The 26,747-nt window shown below is 34.8% G+C and overlaps 3 protein-coding genes and 2 pseudogenes across 3 annotated transcripts; 2 read left to right on the top strand and 3 right to left on the bottom strand.

Moving 5' to 3' along the window:
* Nucleotides 1-1,795: 1,795 nt before the first annotated feature.
* On the bottom strand, nt 1,796-3,116 carry LOC120152655 (annotated as a pseudogene).
* Nucleotides 3,117-10,780: 7,664 nt separating this feature from the next.
* On the bottom strand, nt 10,781-12,142 carry LOC120152645 (stemmadenine O-acetyltransferase-like). The gene has a single exon (XM_039164837.1). The coding sequence runs from the start codon at nt 12,140-12,142 to the stop codon at nt 10,781-10,783; it is 1,362 nt and encodes a 453-aa protein (XP_039020768.1).
* A 582-nt stretch (nt 12,143-12,724) lies between these two features.
* Nucleotides 12,725-18,664, top strand: LOC120152635 (pentatricopeptide repeat-containing protein At1g76280). Its single transcript, XM_039164826.1, is given in 17 exon segments — nt 12,725-12,752; nt 13,245-13,306; nt 13,448-13,505; nt 13,643-13,836; nt 14,035-14,142; nt 14,453-14,635; nt 14,860-15,345; nt 15,540-15,635; nt 15,724-15,933; nt 16,454-16,526; nt 16,529-16,635; nt 16,725-16,859; nt 16,959-17,147; nt 17,647-17,766; nt 17,973-18,046; nt 18,048-18,377; nt 18,421-18,664. Coding segments are annotated over 16 exon segments (2,430 nt in total). The 3' UTR covers nt 18,355-18,377; nt 18,421-18,664.
* Nucleotides 18,665-18,668: 4 nt separating this feature from the next.
* On the bottom strand, nt 18,669-20,991 carry LOC120152623 (annotated as a pseudogene).
* Nucleotides 20,992-24,809: 3,818 nt separating this feature from the next.
* LOC120157204 lies at nt 24,810-26,523 on the top strand. The gene is given in 4 exon segments (XM_039168425.1): nt 24,810-25,022; nt 25,024-25,369; nt 25,649-25,973; nt 25,976-26,523. Coding segments are annotated over 4 exon segments (1,296 nt in total). The 5' UTR covers nt 24,810-24,846; the 3' UTR covers nt 26,425-26,523.
* The last annotated feature ends 224 nt before the right edge of the window (nt 26,524-26,747 follow it).

Genomic DNA, 26,747 nt, shown 5'->3' with positions numbered 1-26,747 from the left:
TATCTTAAGTGCGTGAATATATTTTAAGGGGTATTGATTTCTATATAGTGGATTGTAAGCCTGATTATAGCTGGATCATGAAGAAACTCCTTAAATTGAAAAGTGAGGTTGTGGGGTTTTTCTCGTCTGGTAGAAAATAGATAGCTATTAATACTCGAAGTATTTGGAATGTGATTTGGGAGAAGATGAGTAAGGTGGTGTGGCAAAAGTTATTTTACTTTCCTTTGCATATTCCAAAGCATGTCACTGTGGGGTGGATGTCTATTTTGGATAGATTACCTACTTACGATCATCTCCAGCGCATGAGATTAACAGTTGTGAATAACTGCCTTTTGTGTGGGAAAGCTATGGAGACAAGGGATCACATTTTCTTTGAATGTGTTTTCCCAAAGGGAATTTGGTCGAGTGTTTTGAGGCTTTGCTGTATTACCATGCCGGTTCAGGGCTGGTATGATGAGCTTGCATGGGCTTCTTCCTGTTTAAAAAGTAAATTTCGGCTGGTGATTTTTTTAAAACTTTCTTGGAATACTTTTGTTTACACTATGGCTTGAAAAGAATGCTAGATATTTTAGGGGACGATGTCGTAATGGTAGTGAGATTCTTGATTGTATAAAGAATATAATGCGCATTTGTTTACCCAACAAATGTATAGACAGGAAAGACCTTATTAATGTTAGTCTTTGTATAACTTGGGGTTTGGAGTAAGCTTGGTCGGTATTTTCCTTTGTGCTTGGTAAACAGATTTTGCTTCTTCTTGGATAATAAAATTGACTTGTCCCAAAAATTGTGGAGGTTGTGGAGCTCTTATAACCAATTGACTGGTCTGTCACATAAGTTGCATTGGCGTAAACTCTACGATTGAGTTGACTAGGTCTGGAGAGAGCAAGTAGGTCCAAATTCAACTCAACGGAATCAGAATTGCCAAGGGTAACATCGAGGGGTTTACTAAGTTTGGGATTAAATTCGAGTCAAATTGTTCGAGTTTTTATATAAATTTAATTATAATTATATATAATATTATGGCATGAATTAGTTCCAATTTTTTAACTTTCCCCGGTGATGGGTCCAAAAATATTTTTGAGAATAGACACATAACAACACAAAATTTTTGAATGAGGTAAGTACATATAAAGTTTTTGACTTTTTTCTTTTATTTTGGATACGATAATCGTTTGTAACTAGAGATACGGTAATTAAAATTGATAAATTATTTAAATCTATGTTATTAAAATTATACCTTTTTAATTTTAGTATTTGAATGATCCTCTAAAATTTTGAATAATCTAAGATGATTATCAAATAATATTTGTTTATAATTTTTTTTAAAAAAAATACATCTACATATATAATTGTTTGAATTCAAAACTTCTAAGAATAACAACATTTTTTAACTATTGAGATCAATTGAAAAATTTCAAGTTGAACTTTTAGAAAGTCTTAAATTACTCTATAACAAAATCATATCATAAGTGAATTCAAATTTACGAACAAGTAATTTCGATAGCTATCATTCATGCTATAGATACGACTTATTTTTTCTTGGAGCACCAATCAAGAGCCTTGTTATTGCTGAGATGCCAACCTTTACTTGTGCTTCGAAAATGAAAAAATATATGAAGATTTTATTCCATTATGTTAAGGGTGAATTTTGATAATATATCTTAATTTTACCAATAACTAATGAGAAACAAAAAGTAAAAACTTGACTTTTACATACTGAATATAATTTTATTTATTTCAATCATCATCCTCGATAGTAAGTGTGTTATATATGAGCAATGATAATTCCTCATTGTTAGGTCCTTGAGTAATCTAGTTTCAAATTCAATGGACTTTGTTCCAAGGTGGCAAACCCAATGAGCTCTTCGTTCTGCTCTAGCATCGCCATATGCTGCTTCTCCAAGCACACCAATGCTTCAATTCCCTTTCCCATCTTCGTGTCCATGAGAACAACCATATTAATGAACACAGTTTCTGATTCAGTAGATACGGTTGCAGTAAACCACGTTGGCTTTCCCCATCCATAATCTATCTCATACTGACCAAAGTTGCACCAGCTGGTAAAGTTAATAAAATCAACATCAACTTTATGTGCTCACAAAATGTAAGACATCTGCCATCTCCTTGTAGGGCAGTAACAAAATCACCATCAACTTTTCTTATTGATTTCCTTAGATGGCAAACCAATTTATCCAACTTTGTTTCGTTTGTCACCACCACTGCAGCATAGGATAGGCAATTTACCATTGAATATTTTGGGATCGACGATACTGCCCTTTGACGAAGATTCACTGCATGTGTTATAAGAGTTGATTTCTCGATGTTGGATTTTGCTTTGAAAGCAGCTATGATGCACTTAGGAAGGAGGGCTGAAGCAACCTAGACTCTTGTCGGATTCGATAATCGATACACTTGAACTTGTTGTTTTAGCCTTCAGTGAAGCTATTTCTGAGGCATAACAAACAACTCTCATAGTTCGACATATTCCTTTTATGAGAAATGGGGTATTAGAGTTGAAAGGGTTGCATCCCTAGGGTATGCCACATTCTGTGGGAAGACAGGAGAGGCGTCAAAATTAGGACAAGCAACTTCCTCACCAGATTTGTGAGTCATTGCATCCCAACTTCTAAGAAACGTCGTAATGGCAGTTCCTTCAGCGATCATATGTGAGAGACACAAGCCGATAACAATGCCACCACATGCGAAAGTTGTGACTTGTATCATGGCTACATAACCTTCTGCACTTGGTGTAGTCCAACTAAATTCAATAGGGGAGAAGCCTAGGAAAGTAGGATGAATCAATGAGCTCGAGAAATTCGCTAAGTGGATGGTTAACTCTTGTCTCTACATAGTAAGCTCCATGGTCGTTATAATCGATGGAAAGATGGTCCTTGATCCTTTCGGTGAATGGATAAAAGGGATTTAAGGTCTCCGATAAAGATTATTTGAGCAATTATGCCCTCCAAGAGTTGTTAGCAATGATATCATCCGATGAATATTGCCTTCTTGGCTTGTATAAAAGAGCCATAGGAACACAAATTGGAAAAAGGAATTGATCCAAAAATGAAAGCATATGTTCTGAGATGATGGGGAGTTGGAGAATTGGGTTTGATCATTCCTTAGAAACTATTTCGACTCTCCATAACCATTTCACAGGCAGAATGAATCACTGTTATATGTTTATGAGATTGTATGATTCGTTTCATTTATAAATAATTACATTTCCCTGCTATGCATAATATTTAACCCATATACCTTAGCTTTTGGCACCTCAAGACGTACAGGCACGCTTAGCATTGTGTAGCGTGCCAGGATCTTTGCCATATCGGCTGGTGTGCAACGTGTTCTTCCAAAATCCAAATTACGCACTGATATATTCTTATTTCCATGCCCAAACTGTCTTTTTTTTTTTTTTGTTATTGCTTGATCCCCCATCCCATTAGAACCAACTTTATTGATTATCAAATTTCTATTCCTAAAAGTTTCTTGCTCTTCAACAATTATATGTTGTTTCTCAAGATGTTAATAACGACACCTCCTTGCACTTTATGTTAATTAATACCTTTCTGATACACCTTAGATCCTAAAATATCAATCTCTGAAAGTCTGTTTAGATCTTATAGCAATTAAACCCTTTTAATAGGGACCTCAATCCTGAAATCCAATCAATTTTGCTTAAGTTCATACTTTCTATTTCTGATCATTTCCAAGCGCCTTTGAAAAATATTTGGATCATCTAGTGTTTCCTATTAACAAAATGTTTTCTCCGATTTATATAAAGTACAGTTTCTGATATCTGGTTTCTGATTTCTGATACAAGGTACAATTAGCTCATGATTTCTGATATTACTATATGTTATCTGATATGTTTTATTGGGGTACTATCTGGGTAGGTGTCTGGAGACTTTGAGGTTCAGCTAGCTGGTAAATCATATATGTTCTGATCATTCATATTGGACTTCTAGATCCTAGGGGTCTAGGGTAAATCCTTATGGATGTTTGTTCTAGGGTACTACATTTGATGTATGGTTGGAGGGAAACTCTGTATTTTAAATAAAAACCCAATTTCTATTTTTGTTTTTGGATATTACTGGTTCTATCTGAAACTGTTTTATTGGGGTATTGATTGGGTAGGATTCTAGAGTATGAGGTTCAACTAGCTGGTAAACCCTTTATGTTCTGATCATTCATATTGAAGTCTTAGATCCTAGAGGTCTAGGGTAAGTCCTTATGGATGATGTCCCGGGGAATTTCACATAGAGTATTCGGATGGAGGGTACTACAGTGATTTTAAAAACATATTTTACTGAAATAACTACTACTGCTTTTAAACTATGATTACATTTTATTCTGGTTTTAAAGGAACAAACTATACATTGTTTTAATATCCTGAATCTGGTCTTCTGAACGTTTCCTCTAAGCTATAAGCTACAGGTACGTTATCCGAAGAAATATCTGTAGAACCTCAGCTCATCACGGAAACCTGTAGATTTCTGAACCAATGAGAAAATTTTAAATACTTGCTATTTATCTGCATGCCTTTCAGCATCTTTTGGTAGTTTTGTATTAATAAGCTTCCCAAAACTCATTCTTTTACTCATCATTTCAGGTTAAAATAATAAATTCATTGCAATTATCGACATCAGTAATGGGAGTTCCTTCTATTGTTTTTGCAGAGTACGATACAAGTGTACTTGGGGGGTATGTAGGTCATATTTGATTTTTTTATACTGAGTCTGGAATTTGTATGATTTTAATTCTGTTTGTAATATATGAATGGTTTTCTGAACTTGTATTTTAATTATAAATTATTTTATGATTTTATATGTTTTAACAAAAAAAATTAATTTCTCTAGTTGTGAGTCGCTCTTGTGGCCCTAATGTGACACCTCGGATCGGATCGGGTCACCCGTATCATTATGAGGGTGTTACAATATTTATAATCTTGAATTAACCTAATGAAAATAAAATACTAACTCTTAAATTATTCAAACTCTTAATTCCTAACAAACTACAAATCATAATTAATAATAATCCCCCGTAACAAAGAAAGAGCGGTGTGAGATGGAGAGGTGTGATCGAGCTACGAAATGGCATACTGTGTTTGTTAACAATGTGAGTACAAGGATTCATTATGAAACTCTCAGGGAGATGTTTCAGGCATATGGAGTCGTGACCGATGTGTACATAGCGTATAAAAGTAGAAGAAGACTCTCAGGCGGTTCTTCTTTTGCTTTTGTTAGATTCAGAAGAAATGATGAAGCTGATTCAGCAGTTCGTAGGGCAGATGGTAGGATCTTGGATGGCTTTAAGATTAGAGTATTTCATGATAACCTCGGAGCATCTAAGATCAAGAGGGCTGAGGTAGGTAGATCCTTTAGGAAAATATGGAAGCCTTCGTCAAGGGTCTCCAGGTCATTCAAGGAAGTACTTGATGGGATGCAGATTGTTGAAGGAAGGGCATTTGAAGATGTTGATTATACTCAGCATGCTATTAAAACAAGCCCGAGTAAAGTGATTCACGTTACGATTACTGAAGAAATAGCCTCAAAGATAAAACCAAAAATTGATGAGAAAAGATTGAATATTTGTATTCCGGAGAAGGAGGTTGTGTGCAGAAAATCTTGTCTGTTGGGGAAAATAAAAAAATGTACAATAAAGACATTATTCATTCGGCTTTCAGTGCTGAAGGGTTTGATGTGCATGTTAGTATTTGGCATGAGTTGTTGGTTGTCATTCAATTCAAAAATGAAAAGGATCATCTGGAGTGCTGGTCTAATAGAGAGATATAGGTTCATCGTTGGTTTGGTGAGTTGGATATGCTGGAGGGCTTTGAAAATAAAGTTAGAATTAAAGTTTGGATTTCCTTGATGGACGTTCCTCTAGCAGTGTGGAGTGAGAAATTTTTCATGGATTTGGGAAGCCTGTAGGGAAAAGTGATTTTGGTTGATGAGGATACTTGTAATCGGTTTAGATTCGATGTAGAAAAGATTTTGATGGAAGTACAATATGTTTCGGACATTCAGAGAAAGTTTCTATTGTCTATAATGGAAGATTATTCTCCATTAAAATCTCTACTGAAGTTCACGTAGGGCTTCCAACGTTCAACGATTCGCTTTCTGGTGGTGGAGCGTGGCCTTCAGTTGCTGAGGATGCTGATGTTAGTCCTATGTTTGAAGAGGTATGGGCTGGAGGATCTAGTTCCCAGAAAGTACGTAATGTGATTCCCACGCATGTTTCTCTCTATCATTGGAGTGATACTCTTAATGGCTTTGGGGCAGCTAGTAGGAGGCACATGCTTCCTGAGGCACTAATGGGTGCTGCCTTCGAAGACAACATGCTTGATGTGCCGAATTTGTCTAATGATGGGCTCAAGATCATGGCTATTGGTGATAGTGTTGGGCTTATGGCCTTAAATAGAGATGTTGAATTATGGCATACCCAATTATTTTCCAATTGTTCAAGTCATTTGGAGATCCCGATTAAAGAGGTGTCTGCAACCAGAGTAGTGGATGAGAGGCTTTTATTTAAGTCTTCTGTGAGGGTTACTTCTGTTAACTCTAGTGAAATAGTTATGTCCAGTAAAAAATAAGAAAAAGAAACAGCAGAAATTTGGTTCTCTACAAAGTCCTATCGAAAGATGAGAGAAGAAGAAGAGATCGAGCGTTGAAGAGACTTAATTTGTTGAAATCTGACCTAGTCTCCTCTGAATTATCAGGTAGATCTCTTTTAGATTCGGATCTGAAGAAAAGGTGGGCAGCTGCTATTGTTGGAGTGGAGGAGACATTGACATTAGGTAAGAATCTTGGTATTAAAGTTGTTAGTTTTGGAAGTGATGTTCTCAATTCACCATAGTTGAGTTGAGTTTGGTGTGTGACAATTAGGGGCTGTCGTGAGGTCTAATGTTTTTGGTCTATGTGGTTTTGTCGTGGTTTTTAAGAAGAGATGGAGTTGAGTATTAATTAGTATCTCAGTGTAAGGATATTTGTAGATTGCATTAATCGTTAGTCTGAGTTGCAGTGGGTACAAGAATCATCGGTTGGCAAGTTGTTTTCTGGTGATTTATCCAATTGTTAAGATCATTTGGCGTTTATTAGGTTCTTTGTTCTTAATGTAGTCGGTTATTGGTTGGACTTTTTCGCTGTTCTCATATGGAATTCAAGTTTTTTATTGTATGGAGAGTTAGGGGAACCAATCATTGTTTTGTTTTTCAAGCAGTGTTTGTTATATACAAAGCGGCGAGTGTTTTACGGTGGGAGTTAGTTGTTATTTTAGTTTTGTTATGAAGCATCCATAGTGGAGGAGCAACAAGTTTGATATTTCCAGTTTCTTTGAAGCATTGAAAGGAATCGAGTCTTGTTATGCTTCTCTTGTGCATTATTGTCTTAGTTGTAGTAGCAAGTTTTTCCATCTATTGCTTCAGAAGTTAGAAATGAGTGGCTTTTGATTACTGAGATGCTGATGTGTTAATCTTGTTGGGGAGTGATTGTATTTTGAATCCTTCTATTTGCGTTTGGGGAGTGTTTGTATGTTGTGTTTAGCATGCTGGGAGAAAGATGGATGAAGTCATGGTGTTATGTAGTGTTTTAGCAGGTTTGGTGAACATGGTTTTGTTACTGTTCGGATAATTCCCATTGCTTATGTGTTTCGCGCTAGATCAGTTTTGGCTTTCATATCGTTCTATTTCCTTCTCTTGCATGGATTGTATTGGTGTTAGCTTGAGTTGGGTTGTGGTTTGGGGTTTGCCTTGTATATTGTTATAGCTTATTTATATTGATCTTTTCCCATCTTGGTTCACTCTTTTTTCTCCATTTAAGGTTATGGAGTTTTTTTAATGAGGTCCTTAAGGTGGTGTACTTTGCAATTCCTTAACACAAAGTACCCTCTTTCAAAAAAAATAATTAATAAATAATGGTAAACTAAAATTCTATGTAAAATAAATTCCTAATAAAATAAATAATAAAATCTAAGATGTTTGAATTTAATTACAACTTTTTAATTCCTAAATAATTATGGTCCGCCTTGCTTTCCTCATTTGATCTTGCTACTTGTATTATTTAATCAGAGTTTGTGCTTGGATCGATCTTTGAATCTGATTAGCGCCAACTTTTCCCAAATAAATAGGAAAATTTGTTTAATTCGACTTTTTAATTGTTATTTCCTGAAAAATAGAGTCCTACACAAATTCGAATAAAAACATTCCAAATTAACACTATAAAAGGAGGTAACACAAATGAATTAATAACAAAATATTAATCAAATAATACACTCATCACTGCCTTATATATACCTCAAATTTATTAAAAATGTAGAGACGATTTAAATTTATTTGTCCAATGTTATATTATACTAATCGTTTATCAACGTGGTAATTCTCAATTTCATTTTATAAAGGGTAATTACGTTTTTCAATTCATCACTCAATTATCTTTTTTTTTTCTTACTAAAATTTAATTTTTTTTAATTTAATCATTTATTTTTTTAATATTCCTCTTATATATTTAATTAATATTTTTATATGATATTGCATTTGTTATTATTATTGTTGTTATGTAGGATTCGAATAAAAATAAAGTTAAAACCCTGAATTATATCTCAAATATTATACTCAAACTCCAAACTTTAAATAACAATGTAGAAACCCTAAATTACAATCTTTAAACTCTAAAACTATACCCTACAAACCTTAAGGGGTTGTTTGGAGGGTGGAAAATAATATTTGAATTTTTTTTCCAGAACCTATTTCCTTAGTTTGGATGGCAAAGATTCCAACGGGGGCAATAATCTCCGACAGTAAAATTTTGGATTATTTTACCGGGAATGCTAAACCCCTAATTTATTAGGTATTCATCGATTCTCATCAATATGGACTGAAATACCCTTGAAATAAAAGTATTATTTCAAAATGCCCTTCCATTTATTCTTTATCATACATTAAATCCTTTTGTAAAGGTGACTTAAAAAAGTGAATTTGACAGTCATAATTTTTTTATATCAATCAAGACCACATAAAATATGGATATATTTTTGTATAATTAATTTATAATCAACCCACGTATATTTCGGTAGGACTAAAATGATTTGTCTATTAAAATTTTCATATTTTTCTATATTTAAATGTTGATGTAAAATTTTAATATATTTGTAGATAATTGGTGTAAAGATTAATATTAACTAATATTAAAAGAATATATGATATATTTACTCTTTTATTATACTCGGTTATCTTTTCAATTTTATAAAAATACAAATTTTATGAATCTAAATTTTATAAAAATATATATATAAATTTAAAATAATAAAATAATATATTTTTATGAATTTTTATATAAATATTTTCATTTGAATATTTAGAATTCAACTTGTTAAAAATAAAGATATAATAAGGACAATTTGATAAAATATACATTTCAGTAATCTTTTATTCTTTTAACCAAACACTGCAGTCATACATTCCTACTAAACAAATCAAACACAGTTATATAACATTCTCAGTAATATGTCAGGTATTAATGTTACATTCCGATAATCTTATTCCCAGAGGTAATGTTATATTCCATGAACCAAATGTCTTCTAATTGTAATACTCGAATCCTAAACATAAACCCTAAATTTCAATTAAGTTACATACACTATTGTAATACCTAAACCTTAAACACAATCCCTAAATCCTAAATCACAACCCCGACACTCACCCGCGGTGTAATTCTCCTCTCCATCATATCATATGTTTGGTGGAGTTTGGTCATGTACTCGACGTGGTAAGATTCCAAACTGGGAAGTTTCCTCCCGATTTACATGATCCACGTCTTGTCTTCTTCAATGAAAATGGTGCAACCGCCATGGTTGAGAGATGTTCACATTAGACTGTTGTGGCCCAACCCAGACACCAAGAAGTTGCAATGTGATTTCTTCTCTAAAATTCTAATTGAGATTTTCTCGAGGGCCTATTGCGGGGTGATGTTTGTGGTGAGTGGTGACACAGTGAATGATGGCATTGCCTAGTAGATGGTGGGATTTTGGTGCATGTCGACACCAAGGGAAGGGATGGATGCTGTCGACGATTCGTCGATTGAATTTGCTGTGTTATCGTCATGTGGGACTTTAAAAGGTGTAAGGACTCTGAATGGAGATTTTAATTTTATTATTTTTATAACTTTCTATTGATTTGGATTTAGAATTTGGGGTGTACTCGGAGAGCTAGAGAGGCGTAGTGTACGTGGACAGTGGGTGGCCAAAAAAATGAGCGGATTGGAGAGATTTGTAGAGTGAGATCATGAGGCCGGGAGGGTGGAAGTGGAAGGTTTGTGATTTACGATTTAGAGTATAATTGGTGATGAACGGTATAATTTAATTTTTATTAAATGATGGTTATTGAATTCAAAAGGTATTAAAATTTTATCTTTCGGAGTTTAAAAAAATGAGATAATATGATAATTCCTCTTAGATAATTTTTTTTTGAGAAATCATTATAATATAATCTGTGAATTCCGATATTTACTATTCATGCTATAGCAATCATTCCTATTTTGGGGCAACAATCAAGAGCCTTATTATTATTGCTGAGATGCCAACCTTTCCTTGTGCTTCTATCAATCACAAGCTGAAGCTCCTACCATCGAAGGAGAAGACAAAGGAAAATGAAAACAAACATTAAAACTTTATTCAACCAAATGTTAAAGGCCGAATTTTGATAATATGTCTTAATTTTCACAATAACCGATAAGAAAATAAAAAGAAGCTCACTTTTACATACTGTTTAAAATTTTGATATTATGCCTTAATTCATTGGACTTTGTTCCACGGTAGCAATCGCAAGGAGCTCTTCGTTCTGCTCTAGCATAGCCATATGTTGCTCGTTCAAGTACACCAATGCTTCTATTCCGTTCCCCATTTTCGTATCCATGAGAACAACCGAATTCATGAACACTGTTTCTGATTCAGTGGAAGCAGTGCATGTAACCCACGTCGGCTTTCCCCACCCATAATCTATCTCATACACACCAAAGTTGCACCAGCTGGTAAAGCTAATATTATCAATCTCACCGGCTTCACCACACGATACGTTACCTATCTCTTTTATGTGCTCACAAAATGTAAGACATCCGTCGTCTCCTTGTAGGGCAGCAACAAAATCGCCATCAGCTTTTCTTATTGCTTTCCTCAGATGGCAAACCAATTTATCCAACTTTGTTTCGTCTGTCATCACCAGTGCAGCTACCATGCATAGGAAGTTTCCCATCGATTGTTTCGGGATCGGCGGTACTGCCCTTTGACGAAGATTCACTGCGTGGGTTATAAGAGTTGATTTCTGGATGTCGGATTTTGTTTTGAAAGCAGCCATGATGCACTTAGAGAGGAGGGCTGAAACAACCTCCACTCGTGTCGGATCCGATGCACTTGAACTTGTTGCTTTGGCCTTCAGTGAAGCTATTGCTGAGGCATCAAAAACAACTCTCATAGTTCGACATATTCCTTTTCTGAGAAATGGGGTTATCAGAGCTGAAAGAGTTGCCTCCCTGGGGTATGCCACATTCTGTGGGAAGACACAAGAGGCATCAAAATTAGGATAAGCAGTTTCCTCACCAGAATTGCGAGACATTGCAGCCCAACTTCTAAGAAACGTCGTAACGGCAGTTCCATCGGCGATCATATGCGAGATACACGCGCCAATAACAATGCCACCGCATGAGAAAGTCGTGACTTGTATCATGGCTACACAACCTCCCGCACTCGGTGTAGTCCAACTAGATTCGGCCGGGAGGAGCAGAGGAACATTGGACGAGTCAGTGAGCTCTAGAAATTCGCAAAGGGAGCAGTTAACTCTTGCCTCCACACAGTAAGCTCCCTCGTCGTTACAATCGATGGAAAGATGGTCCTTGATCCTTCCGGCGAACGGATAAAAGAGAGTTAAGGTCTCCGATAGAGATTGTTTGAGAAATTGTGCCCTCCTAGAGTTGTTGGCAATGATATCAGCTGATGAAATGCTGGCTTCTTGGTTCGTATAAAAGAGGACCATAGGAACATAAATTGGAGGAAGGAACTGATCCAAAAAAGAAAGCATGTGTGTTCTAAGATGATGGGGTGTTGGAGAAGTGGGTTTGATCAATTCCTTGGAAACTATCTCGACCTCCATAACCATTTTCACAGGCAGAATGAAAGGCCGGTCACTGTTATTTGCATATGAGATTGTATGATCCGTTTCATTTGTATATAATGATGACATTGCCCTGCTGTGCATTAAAGGCATAATATTTAACCGAGATACTTTACCTTCTTTGGGCACACAGTCAAGCCACTTTAAATGGCAATTAATTACCTGCAGATTTTCTCATCTTTCTAAGAGTTAGTTGCAACTAACTAAGAAATGCACTATTATACCTCACCGCAAATCACATTAGGTTATATTTTCAGAGTTCCATGTCTTTTAGGTTTCTCAAATTCTCGAATGAGTTATGATCTTATGATGTGACCACCGACAAGTTTACGTAGTCTAGGGACAATAGGGTTTATTTGTCCCGTCAACATACAATTTAATTATCATGACCCTATATCTTAATTATCCTGACCTTATATCTTACACATGTACCTATTCAAATTCAAGATTTAGAAGACTAATAACACTCCTTTTAATCTCTGAAACTATTGAATGGGTTTAACAATAATAATTAAAACAATACTTAATTAAAAAATAAATGAAATAAGTCATTGGTCTTACTGAGCCATGGCTCAGACGATTTTGGGCCCAAGAGGTGGATCATATTGTTAGACAATTGTTTGAGGTATATTGGGCCGAATCTTAATTCAATTACCGACCACATCGAATGGGGTTAGTGGAAATGGAATATACACAGCGCTAGCTCAATCCGCTGCGTCTAGCGTATGTTTTTGCGACTATATCAGCAAATCAACCAATTCGTTCGAACTTCGAAAGCAGCGAACGAGGAGCGACTGATGAGGTTCAATTGAACACTGTTAATTGTTTTGGTTTTATAGTTTATGAATCCTACTAGAGTTTCAAAATGCTTAAACCCTAGAAGAAAAACCAACTGAAAAACAGAGTTCTTCATTCAATACTGTGACAGAACAAGGAGCGACTGATGAGGTTCAATTGAACACTGTTAATTGTTTTGGTTTTATAGCTTATGAATCCTACTAGAGTTTCAAAATGCTTAAACCATAGAAGGAAAACCAACTGAAAAGCGGAGTTCTTCATTCAATACTGTAACAGAACAAGGAATGAGGATTTTTTTTGCGCTCAATCGCAGTAACATTATGTAGATTCAAATCGGGTGAACTTCAACATGTACGTATTTTTTCTTTAATTCGCTTATTTTTCATTTGATGACTCAGATGCTTCTATTTGCTAATGGTATATTTAATTCTCAGTTATGGAAATTTTATTTATTGTTCTATTCTTTTGGTTAATTAGTCAATGTTGTTGCAGGGACGAAGAAATTTGATAAGAAGCTTAGGATTATGTAGAACTCTTACAACTATTAATGGTTCATTAGCCAAATTCTTCGTTTATTTTAAGTTTATTTTTCCAATTTAACTGATGAAATTGATATTAGTAGACTAGGTTTGTGTTTGACTGTGTGTGTATATATATCGAATCTTAAGCTTAAACTTGTGAATGCAGATAATGTATTTTTGGGATATGAAGAAGAGCCAATAACAAAGTCATTTCAAGTTAAAATTGTTGATGCCCTTCGGTTAGGTGAGAAAAGTAGAGCTTCTAGCCTGCTTTTAGACTTCAGTAATGGAAAGCAGTCGTTACAAGTCAATGACTTTGTTTACATTCTTAACTACTGTGCAAGGTCACCTGATCCTTTAGTAAGTTGCTCGGCATGTAATTTTAGTTAGCTGATTGCAACTGTGCAATCCTCAATGCGTTTCTCTTCTCTAGATTTTATCTTGGGACATAGATAATGGGACTATTAATGATATTTGACAAACTGGAAAGGAAGAAAGATGACATCAATGGTTTTCCTTGGCAATAACAGTTGGAATATTTTTCCCTACCCTGTTCAGTTTGTTATGGAAACGTGGAGATTAATGGTGGAAAGGGAGATTGGCTTGAATAACAAACGCTATTTTCTTATGGTCCAAGCACTTTGTAGAGGAGGTTACTTGGAGGAGGTATGCATTTTATCTAATTGTTTTAGTTAAATGTTCTGTTTGTTAAATTGTTAAGCAGTGATTTTTCTAAATGTATTACCTCCCTGTATATTTGGATTTTGATTCATTTAACTTGCCTAGAACAACCAACAATATTTTCTTGTGTGATCGTGAATTATTACTGCATGGCTATATTTTTAGGTGCATCATTAATGTAGTTATCATTGTCTGGAATCACATTAAAAAGTCTGTAGATGGATGCTTCTGCAGTCCCTTTTCCTCAAATCTCCATTACAACTTCCCTCATTTCTTCTTGTTGTATTTCCCTCAGGCATGCAATTTCATGAAATTTCTTGGGGAGAATCACGGCATCTATCATCTTCTTCCAGTGTACAACTATTTCTTAAGGGCCTGTGCAAAAATGAGAAGTATAGTATATGCTAATCAATGTTTAGATTTGATGGAGCAGCGAAAGATTGAGAAAAATGAAGTTACCTATTTAGAGCTTCTTAAGGTGTGTAGAAACAGTGTTTGATCTTGGTTTTTTTTATTGTAGGTTTATATTACTAATTTTCCTGCCTTCCCCTTCAGAGCTTGCCTACCATGTAAATTATTAAAATGAGTAGTTAGCTATTGTAAAGTTACTTTTTTCATTCATCTATTTACGGTATTGGCATCTTTATATACAAATTCATCATATTGGTAATCTTATCTGGTTGTTTCTGCTGTTCCCTTAACCTTTCAGCTTGGCAGCAAGATCTATCTGCAGCCCATGAAATTTGGAAGGAATATATAAAACAATACAGTCTAAATATAATATCTCTTCAAAAATTTATCTGGTCCTTTACAAGATTGAAAGATTTAAAATCTGCATATGAAGCATTGCAACATATGGTGGCTTTAGCCATTAGTGGGAAGCGTTTTGATAGATGGACTGGTAAAGTAAGCTTGTATTGTTCAAGATTAGACATCCCTATACCATCCAAAGTTGAGCTAGAATCACCAAATGTTCAATTGGGAGAGAATGAGCAGTCTCTTGCCTTGAAATTGGACACTGATGCCTTCAACATAGATAAATCAAAGTCAATCAGTGCTACGGTTAATACACTGAATAACCATAAGAACTTGTCTGCTGTGAAAGTCCTACAGTGGTCTTTCAGTGATGTACTACATGCTTGTGCACAAGCTCGAGATTATGAATTAGCAGAGCAATTGATAACGCTGGTAGGACTTTTTCTCTACCATGGACTTCTGGTTTCACTTTACGAGTTATAATATCTGATTTGATGACCATAATTCTAGGAGGATGATTTTCTTTCTGAAATCGTCCTATAGGGAGATAAATTTCACATCAAAAGTAACTTGAGAGATGTGTTTCTCTATTAGTCAATCTTATTTTGGTCTTTCTGTTTCTCTAGATGCAAAATCTTGGGTTGCAGCCATCAAGCCATACATATGATGGCTTTGTGAGATCTATTGTTCAAACAAGAGGATTTGGTGCAGGCATGAAAGTGGTAGGTTATTTAATTGAATGACTAGTCATGTTTTAGTGATATTTCTTTTTGTACCAACAAATATCCATTTTGCCTTAATTCTGTGCAGTTAAAAGTAATGGAACAGAGAAATCTGAAGCCTTTTGATTCAACCCTTGCGACTCTTTCAGTACAATGTAGTAAGGAATTAGAACTCGACTTACCTGAAGCTCTACTGCAGAAAGTTTGTAAATGCTCATATCCTTATCCTTTTAATGCTCTTGAAGCTTGTGATACTATGATAAGTGAATGTCACACCGCATTGCTTGTTTTCTCCCTTGCTTATTCAATATTTCTCTTCAATTTGATTGATTGTACGTATGTGAGTGCATAACCAAGTTTTTGCTCATAAGACTGGAAGAAACATTTATTATTCCTGCAATCTATTTCAATGAAACTTGAAACATTGGCAGACTAGTTAACCAATCAGTTTTCCTCTTTCCCATTTTTCTCCTCAAATCAGTCGCTTCATATTATGTGTTACATGCTTCAGAAACCTTTATCCCAGTTATTTTCCTGTTGCTCAATTTTTTTTATTTGGCTCTGATTTCCTGCAGCAAATGATAAAAAAAAAAAAGCAGTACATATAGCAGAAAGGACGGAACTTGGAAAATAAACCTTTAGGTTATAGATTTAAGAAGCGTTTTAATTTTTAATGAGAGCCACTTGATCGTGTAGAAGTCTATATATTCTTGGTAACTGAGGGTATCAGCGCAGACAAGGACACAAGAACCAAAGCAAACTGTGAATAAGCTAATTTGGCTCCATGGGCGCAAATTCATGTTGATTTAATTTTGCAGGATCAACCAAAGCTAGATATCAAGACATATGAGCTACTATTTTCAAAATTTGGTAATGTGAATTTTCCTTATGAAGCGGGAACAGATTGTCACATGTTGACTCAAGAAAACGAATAAATGCTATATAAATGGATATGGCTCAAAATGGTGTTCATCATAGTCGTAAATCAATGAATAACTTGGTAAACTTCCTGCCGATGTATTCTCTTTCTCTTACATGGACCATGACCAATCTTATGTAAGGGTTGCTGCTTGCCTGGATAATTTTCAGCTAAAAGCCCTTGGAACTGAGGGGATGACAACAGAGCTGCTTCAGTATTTACATGTTGCTGAAAACCTTTTCTGCTACAATGTGGGAGCATCCACCTATAATATAGTTCTCCATGCGCTCGTTGAGGCTGAAGAAGTTAGTGCTTCTAACAATGTAGTTTTACTGTTTGCAATTATTGCTATAATAAGTTATGTATGATGTTTTCATAAAGTTATATTTCCCTCTTATGTGCAGTGTCGCACCGCAGTACAAATATTTAAAAATATGAAATCATCTAATCTCCAGCCAAATGTTTTCACATACAACGTAATGGTTCATTGTTGTAGCTATATAAGATGTTTCAAATCAGGCTGTGCACTAGTTTCGATGATGGTGCGTCATGGCTTTATTCCGGAAACCAGGATGTACACTGCTCTGATGAAGGTATTGTGCCCATTGTATGCACATTGAAGAGAAACGGGAATTTATAAGAGCTTATTCTGGATGCTCAAAATATCTCTAAACCATTTGCATGCTGTTATCCTGAACTTGTCTCCCAAACCTGTCATTATTTATTTTTAAGACCAAACCTTCAAGAAAACTTGGGATTTGAAGAAGTCACAACTCTTATAACATGCTGGAAAACATTCTTCTGTGTGTTTCAAACATAGCTCTAGAACTGGGCATCATAATGATACTATTCTTTTTAAGTTTAATATTCAGATTCTTACCCTAAAAGATGGAATTCTAGACTTTTAGTCTTCAGTATTAAGTTCCTCTTAGCTGTCCTGCATATTGTAACCCATTATATGCATGAAATGGATTTCATTTGTGCCAGTACTGTAAATGCCTCTTTGTGAGAAGCAGAGGGAAGCATTTAGTTTGTACTTAATTATACAATTGGTAAAAATTCATTTCTAATGCTCGAGTTTGTTTTGTGAAGATACTGCTGGAATATGAACAATTTGATGAAGCATTAAGTCTTCTGGATCAGGCATGTTTAGAAGGTTCTCAAATGGATGTGGTGTTGTATAATACCATTCTTAAAAGAGCAAGCGAAAAGGTATCCTTCCAGTCACTCTCTCCCCTCTCTTGATATATGGCATTACTCATTGTGCAAATGCATGTTTGGAAAAGGTAACAGGTAAAGTTTTGCAACTGAATTTATTGTTCTCTCCATTTTCTATTTATGCACCATTCCTGGTGATGTGCTTTTGCGGCTTTACAAGTTCTTGACATCGGTTCTGGGTTTTCACTGATGAATGTCAGGTTAGGATCGACATAATTGAATTTATCATTGAGCAGATGTACCACGAAAAAATCAGGCCTGGCCCTGCAACCTGCGGTTGTGTTCTCTGCATATATCGATGGTGGATTTCACAACACTGCCATGGAAGCATTGCGGGTTTTGAGCATGTGGATGATCTCTTATGAAGACATAACTCTGGAAGAAAAGAAGATAGAATATGAGGACGATTTTGTGCAGTCTGATGAGTTTCAAGCCGAGTCAAGGATACTCCAAGTCTTTAAGGATGATGAGTATCTAGCCGTAGCCCTTTTGAATCTACGATGGTGTGCTATACTCGGGTTTCCAGTTTCTTGGTCACTGAATCGAAGTCAATGTACTACAAGATTGACCAACTACATATGATTCAACAAGAACCGCGTTATAAGCATTGGCAGCTAAAATACCCTCGAGTTTATGGAATGAGCTTATGCAGATTTCCTTGAATAGTTTGTGAGCAATCATTGGAGGCAGAAGAATACCCTGCAAGGTGATGATGGATAGTTCCATGCTAAGGGAAAAGAAAATTAGAGATTTGACTTAGAGAAACCATTGGGATTGAATTTGATAAAAAAAAATTTACCTGTAACAGAAATAGACGAAAACCAAATTTAGCTATATTTAAAGGTTTTCATCATCATAAGTTTTGGACAATACATGTAAGGCATGCACAAAATCACCCTGAATTAACCCTCTGCTTCTCCACATAAATAATAGCATGTTAATGTGCTCCAAAATTGCTATCCGATTATATCAGCAGTCCGCAACCAGCATCTAAATATCTTCTCCTGGAGGCAACTCGGCAAGCTTTGGAGGAGTGCCGAGTACTCTTTCCATATCAAATCGAACTTAAATGTTTCTGATGCTGTATCCAACCACCATGAGCCAATAAAGAAGCTTGGCGAGTTCCGGTGCACTGTCTCGGTTACATTTGTCTGCAACAAAACACATGGGTCAGTTAGGATGTATCCTTCAAAACTTGAATGAAATTGTAGTACGCATGGGTTACACATTTCTTCACAATGTGCATGTATCTCCCAAATCAACAGGTGGAATTCGGATTCTCATTCTCCAAAACAAAGAGGATCCGAAACTATAAACCACGATGCCAAAACTATCAAAGCAATGTAATGGTAACCTTCATTTGGTTGGGATCCGAAACAGCTAAAAGACGCTTAAAGAACATATTCATTGCAAACACATCCTCTCCAGCACTACTTTTCAAATCCTACAAAGCATGGAATTTGAGTTAATGCATACGTAGATAAATCTCATTTGAAGCAAGTAGCAACACAATTATAATCGATACATGATGCAACAAGTATTCATTAAGTTCTTGTCATAATAAAAATTCAAACAAAACTATAGAATCAACTGTCAACAAGAACATTTGTTTACCTTCAAATTTTGTGGCTCTAACAGAGACTTGCAGAATTTATTCCGACTTTACGATTTAGCTCCTCAATCTCTGCTTCAAGTAACTCGATGTACTTTTAGCATCTATTTTCTCCGGCCAGAAACATTATTCCACCTGATAACTTCACTAGACACATTCTTTTGTGTACCAGGTGCATAATCAGGAACATCCTGTAAAGATGAAGACCTTTAGCACCATCGAAAAATACTTGGACATTTAAGAGTTTATTATTATAGATGGTATTGCCATTAAACAGTTCAGTCAACATGGTGAAAGTTAAATACAGAGCAGTGAGCAGGAAATCAAAGACATCAATCAGTAATTGTCAGCTGTCACCAAACATTTTAACAAGTAATACAAAAAACCAAGTTTTGCGTTGTTGATCGCTTCAAAATAAGCTATATCATGTAATGGCCCTCAGGTTAACTAACATTAACATCAAACTGAGGCGAGCAAAATATCTCTCCAGAGTAAATGACAGCAAAGATAACTTGATAGGATTCAATAACTTAAAGAATAGAAACAAATCACAACAGGTATGTTTTGTATAGACACAAATGACTCGTGCATTTATATCACTGAAATTAAATACATCATGCTATGCCATCCATCTATACTCAAATCACATGGTTCGGGGACAAACCACCATGGAGATGATGTGATGTGAGAGCCATTACTTTTTGGGTATAGATTCATTGGCAAAGAACCAGCAACGCCTCTCGGGAAAATAGCTATGATCTTGATTTTTTTTTTCAAGATGCAAAAGGGGGAAAACACGTACCTTTTTTTCTTGCAGTTCGGGAAGAGCAGCCTGCTCTAAACTTTGTTGCAATTCCAATCGGTATTGTGCATTCTTAAACATATATCCAGTCATCATAACAATGTACATGAGCTGTGCAAGATTTTCAGCAATCTAAATGAAAATCAAAGAAATCCAAATGATTGTCTGAACCAACACCAGTCAAGTTTAATAACACTAATAAAACATAATGAAAGTAAAAATGAAGAACATATATAGTTCATTTCTTGAAAACCTATCCAGGAAGCATAACATTATACATTAGTTGTCCCAAGATTTTCAGCAACCTAAAGTGAAATTTAAGAGCTCCCAATGATTGTCTAAACCAACAACGTATAGTTCAATAACACTGATAAAAACAGTCAAAATCGAAACAAGGAACATCTATTAGAATAATATGCTTACAGTGGTGACCGTCACAGCAAAGAACTGAGGGGGCAATGTTCCAATCATGTTTGTCACTGTTTGCCGCATTGCCTCGACAACCTGGGAAATTTTTTTCTTTCAATTTTCAGTATCATTTCATTCCATTTCCAGAGCCTAACAAATTAGAATCCTTAACAAAAAAAAAGGAAAGGAAAACGAAACCTGCTGAGCGGCTCGTTTCACGAACAATTTCATGAACTCCGGCTGCGCATTTTTCACATATTCCAATATAATCTCTCGCCTCGTCCTAGGCTGCTGGTTTTTCTTTAATATAGACCGCTATCGACGTGATTCCGCTACCCACCGCTAGCGGCCGTTATAGCGTTAGCTGTCCGCTATTTGAAACCCTGCTCGTTGCCATAGATTAAGAACATGCCATGGAAGGGTCCAGAAAAAGAAAGGCAAAATATATACACTTATGAATTTGGTTCAATGAGGAAAGTGGATTTGGAAGGAGTGGGAGTTGAAAAGCTAGAGAAATGGGCGGCCAACGGCAACGTAAGACAGAAAATATCGGCAGAATCTTTGCCTTTGGGATTCATTTGGCGGGCACATGACTTCTTCCAAACAACGCTGGAACTTAAAAGGACAGTGAAAAAAAATGTTTAAAGAGCTAATGAATCTGTGTGTGTGTCTGTTCGCTTCATCAAATCATAAAAAAAATGGCTTAAATGAAAGTATGAACATCAATCTCTAAACTATGTATTGTTTTGCTTTTTAGGTATTACAATTATTTTTAAATAACTACTTAAATTATCATCTCATTATTACTTTATGTTCTATACAATATTTACTTTAAATTTTATATTCATGAGTATAAGAAATAGATATCATATAAAAAAAAAGTTTAATAATAATATATACTAAAATTATAAGTTTTCTGCTCATAATAGATACTTATATCAATAAATATTCATATTGAAAATATACAATTTAAATATTTTTCTTAATAAAAATAATTGAAGTATTTAAAGAAAAAATATTATGATTTAAATATTTATTTTTTATTTAAGTCATCATATAATCAATGACATAAAAATAACAAGGTCTGTAAACGAATCGAACGTTTAACCTTTAGTGAACTATTTGGAGGAAAGTTCATTTATGTAGTTTATTTATTAAACGAGCGAACATGAACAAAGGGTTCATTCATTCATTTACATCCATGAACGTTCGTTTATTTTCAGCTCAATCTCCATACCCGTTTAAAATATTAATACATAATAAATTTTAACCTTAAATTCATTAATATTTTAAAATCTAATTAATTTATAAGTCAAAATAAAAAAATAACAAAATTAATTAAAGAAAATATGAATGTTAAAATTATTTATAAAGAAAAAAAATTCTCAAATATAAAACTAATTAATTTTATGTTCATACGTTTGTGTTCATTAACGTTCGTTTATCATTTTAACGAACGAAACATGAACAAACACGAACATGTACATTTCTTAATGAACAAACACGAACAAGAAATTTCGTTCATTTAGTTATTCATGTTCGTTTGTTTTTTCGGTTAAAGTTAAAAGAACGAACATGAACATACCATCGTTATCATGTTCGTTCGGTTCGTCTACAAGACTAAAAAAAACTTTTATATGTCAATTTTTATTAAATTAATTATTCAACAATACACATTTGTTTGTAGGAAATATAAAATTAGCCAATCACTTTATACTTAAGAAAATATGGTTCGAATATAATTGTTCTGAACTAAAAGTTTTAAGAAATGTATATATTGCATCAAATAGAAAATAATAAATTACAACATATATCATTTTTTTAGGATTTCTTTTAATTTTGACTATCAAACTTTGAAAAGTAACATTTTCATTATCTATATTTTGTATTATCGATTTGTTACAATAGTATCACTGTTGTTATAGTTTAGTTTTCTTCACCGGCCCTCGAACCATGTCGGGTTTAAATGGCGCAAGCACCACTAACCAACAACGTCATAAAAAGACCAGTAATAGTATCACAATTGTTGCATGTGGTTGAACTGCTCATCCTAAGTTCAAGTTTTTGCTTAAGTTTGATAACAAATAATGTCGTGATAAGCAGGAAATGCAATTAAGGACGATCAAAGTACTTAAATTCGATGATTCTAATCCGATTCGATTTTATAAGGATGGTTTTTTCTTTAAATTTCGGATTTAGGATGATTTGAAGTGGGTATATAATAGAGAGTCGGGACAAGATAAAATCAGATTTAAAGTGAAAAATTACTGATCTGACCTGATATAAATTACTAATCCCTCTATATATTATATATATTTAAAGATCTAAAAATTCTCCTCTTTATAATATTAAAGAGTAAAGTATCCCATTAATCATTGAACTTTCCTCTCTCACTCATTTTAACTCATTTTAATAACTGTACTTATTTTTTTAATTTAATTATTAAACTTTATACATTGAATTTTTTTTATCACTCAACATGTTAATTTTATAATGGAGTTATGACATTGCTTATTTTAATACTAAAAATAACCACATGTGATCTATATTTAATGTAATGAAGATTAGCATATAAAATTTGACTTTTAGGGTCAAAATCCCTGACCCAAAGTTATTGCGGAAAGAAAAGAACATTTTTCAGCAAAAAAGAAATCAACAGTTGAATGATAATCATCACTTTTCTCCCTACCTAATTGAGAATACCTCTCCAGAAGAACATTTTCCACGCTTTGTTTATTAATATATATCCTTTGCTCCCAACGATCCAAACTTTATCGACTATTCTTTGATTAAAAAAATGTTTTTTTTCAGATCAAATATTAAAATTTGATTATTTGATTGTTTAAAATATAATATTTTTTATTAAATATATTATTTTAACTGTTTAAAATATATTAAATAATTTATAAATATTATTATAAAATATATTGTTTTAATTATTCTAAAGTACTAATATATTTGGATCAGATCAAAGTAGAGTCGAAGTTTTTCTCTAAAAATTATAAAGATTAGGATAGGTTCAGAACAAGAAAATGATCATCAATCATTGGGGCAGAACAATATCAAATGGAAACAATTTACTTCTTGGTTAGAATCGTGACAATAAAGAATCGCTCCCTTCGGTCCCGTGCTTATCCCTAAATACGGCATTATGAATTATTGTAAAAAAATTAGTCCTATTATATAGTATGAAGCTCCAATGACTCTTCATCATCCTGTTAAAGCAACTAACATTTATATTTAATTATTATTTTAAAGTTATTAATTAAATGTTATTTCGATTATGATTGTAATCTGGGACGAATGTAGGATTTCATATTGAGGGCAAACTTGAATTTTTAAAATTTTAAGAGAAAATTTTGAACTTATAGAAATTTATGAGAGAAAAATAAATTTTCAATAGAAAATATATAGAAAAAATCTAAAATATAAAGCAATTTTAAATTTTATGTGAGACGACTGTCCCACCTCTTGATCCATCCCTAATTGTAATGATTAAAATATCAAAAATAACATAAATATGAGTACATTATATCGTAATTTTTTTTTTTATCAAGGTAAGGTGATTACAAAGTAGTATATGTTATAAATATTCTCAACCATTTTACAATAAACACTCAATCACCTTGTTACAGTCGCTGGTGCTTGAACCTGTGACCTATAAGAATAATAAAGATTCCTTTAACCACTGGGATAAATTGGTTCGTGTTTCTATCATAATTTTTTATTATTTGAAGAGTTATGTCTAATGTAGTAAACGATATATATATATATATACACACACGAACAACACGTACCATTATCTTGATAATATTTTTATATATTTTTTCTTTTTACTAAATAATCCATATATATTTATATTTTGGATAAAATAAATAAATTACTAGAAACGAATTGACTTAATTAAAATAATTTATTATCTTCGGTCCGTCATGGTTGGCTAACTATCCAAACACGCTAAATATAATCTCGAAGCCCAGTTTTAATGTTGTGGGAAAAGTAACCAAAGGTACTGACTATTTGTGATATATATGGTGTGCATGTACATATATATGATCAAAAGAATCATCAGTGACATGAAATTCGAAAATTCCTCATCTTCCTTGGCTTAAAGTCATGTCTTATATTCCTTCATATCTCTATAAACTTCCATGATAATATTCTTCTTTTTCCCCTTCTTTTAGTGCACATTTTTGCAATTTCTATCGAGTTCCTCTTTATGGGCGAATCCGGAAACCAACAATAAATTGGGATGATAAAGATGGCAGAAAAGATTACCACGTTCATTAAGAAACGAATATCGGATCTCGATTGGCGTTTCCTTTTATTGATGATCGTTCCTTTTTCGATTCTTCTGTTTGTTGTTTTATCTTCTACACCGTCCGTCGATTACTTTTTACCGCTCCGATCATTCATCTTCACCCACAAGCAACGTCTCCGATTTTACCAGTTCATCTCCGGTCGGGTGCACCGATCGAACTACTTCGGCCAACGTTACTGATAAATTGCTGCAGTCGAGGATCGCGGTGTGCTTGGTTGGTGGAGCCAGGAGGTTCGAGCTCACTGGACTGTCGATCATCGAGAGGGTTCTTAGAGTGTATCCTAATGCAGACCTCTTTTTGCACTGCCCCATGGATGAAAACGCCTTCAAGTTGTCGCTCCTGAAAACGGCGCCGAGACTGGCGTCGGTTCGGATATTTGGTCAGAGATTAGTGCCGCAGACTGCGGAGCAAGTTCGAGTCCTGACAGCGACGAACTCCCCTAATGGCATCCAGGTTAAAACTGTTAACGTTTTTAATTTCGGTTACATAATCAAATTTGAGTGTTTGGCTTGAATTGGGATTCTGAAACGTTTTGATTTGGTAAATGGGATTGACATCAAATTTGACTTGAATTGGATTTCGCGAAACATTCTGATTTGGCCATTTATTAATTTTTGAACATTTTGTAGCTGAAGTCTCACGCGCAGCCGATTCATTTTCAACATTTTTACCACTTTCAATTCTTTCCTCTTACTTCTCATATTATTTAATTTGACCACATAACTTGTGCAGGGTCTCCTTCAATATTTTAATTTGGTAGAGGGATGTCTCACGATGATCGAATCGCACCAAAAGCAGCACAATTTTACCTACGACTGGATCGTCCGCACCAGAGTAGATGGCTACTGGAACGCACCGTTACATCCCCAGAACTTCGTCGCCGGCCGATACACCGTTCCTTCGGGATCCGTATACGGCGGCCTTAACGACCGATTCGGCATCGGCGATTTTCACACTTCCAAAGTTGCCCTCTCCCGTCTTTCTCTCATCTCCAAACTCGACTCGGCTGGATACAGACGGCTCAACTCGGAATCAGCTTTCAAAGCTCAACTCACCACCCTGAAATATCCTACGTAGAAAATAGATTGCCCTTCTGCGTCGTGACCGATCGTACGTACCAATTCCCGCCTACCCATACGGGAGTGCCGGTGGCGGCGTTGTCGAGTCGAGGTCCACTGAGTGGGGCAAAATGCAGGCCATGTAGTCCTGTTTGTAAAGGCAGTTGCGTTGCCGATGTAATGTCGTCGCTTGACAAGAGATGGAGCTGGACCAACTGGGGTAACGGGATGATCGAGCTATGCGACGCTCATGGCGGCTGGGAGGATCAATGGGAGACGATCTTCGATAGGGTGGCCGGTAAAAAACTCGCCGCCACGAGGCGGCAAGTTAAGGATTTGACTTTTGAGGAATGTGTTGGTGAGTTTAGGGAAATGAAGAAAAAGGCTGTCAACTGGGATGCACCTGCGCCTGAGGAGATTTGTGGACGGGGGTTGAAGATGAAACAATAGGGATTGTTTAAAGCTCAATAATTAGTTTAGGGTATATTTTCGGAATAGAAAAACATTTTTCAGGTTTCAACCGACGAGTTATAGGTTGTAAATTTCTAAATCCAGATTACCTTTTTTGTAAAGGAAGTTGCTTTATATATTTCCTTCAAGCAATCAATCTTTTCTTTTATGATTTTCAGAGTTTGGGTAATCAACCTCTGAGAATAGGGTAATTGTGTTTGCTGACGAGCAGAAGAAAATCCAGTATTTTAGATGGTAAAATTCTATCTTTAGTCCCTCTTAGTTTCAAAAATTAATGATTCAATTCAAGTAAATCCGAAGCC

Source organism: Hibiscus syriacus, unplaced genomic scaffold (genome assembly GCF_006381635.1).
Source record: "Hibiscus syriacus cultivar Baekdansim isolate YM2019G1 unplaced genomic scaffold, ASM638163v2 tig00002840_pilon, whole genome shotgun sequence".
NCBI classification, from domain to species: domain Eukaryota; kingdom Viridiplantae; phylum Streptophyta; class Magnoliopsida; order Malvales; family Malvaceae; genus Hibiscus; species Hibiscus syriacus.
This window is presented reverse-complemented; position numbering and strand designations above follow the sequence as displayed.

Coding starts and splice junctions, on each gene's coding strand:
- LOC120152645 (XM_039164837.1), bottom strand. CDS start 12,142: ATGGTTATGGAGGTCGAGATAGTTTCCAAGGAATTGATCAAACCCACT.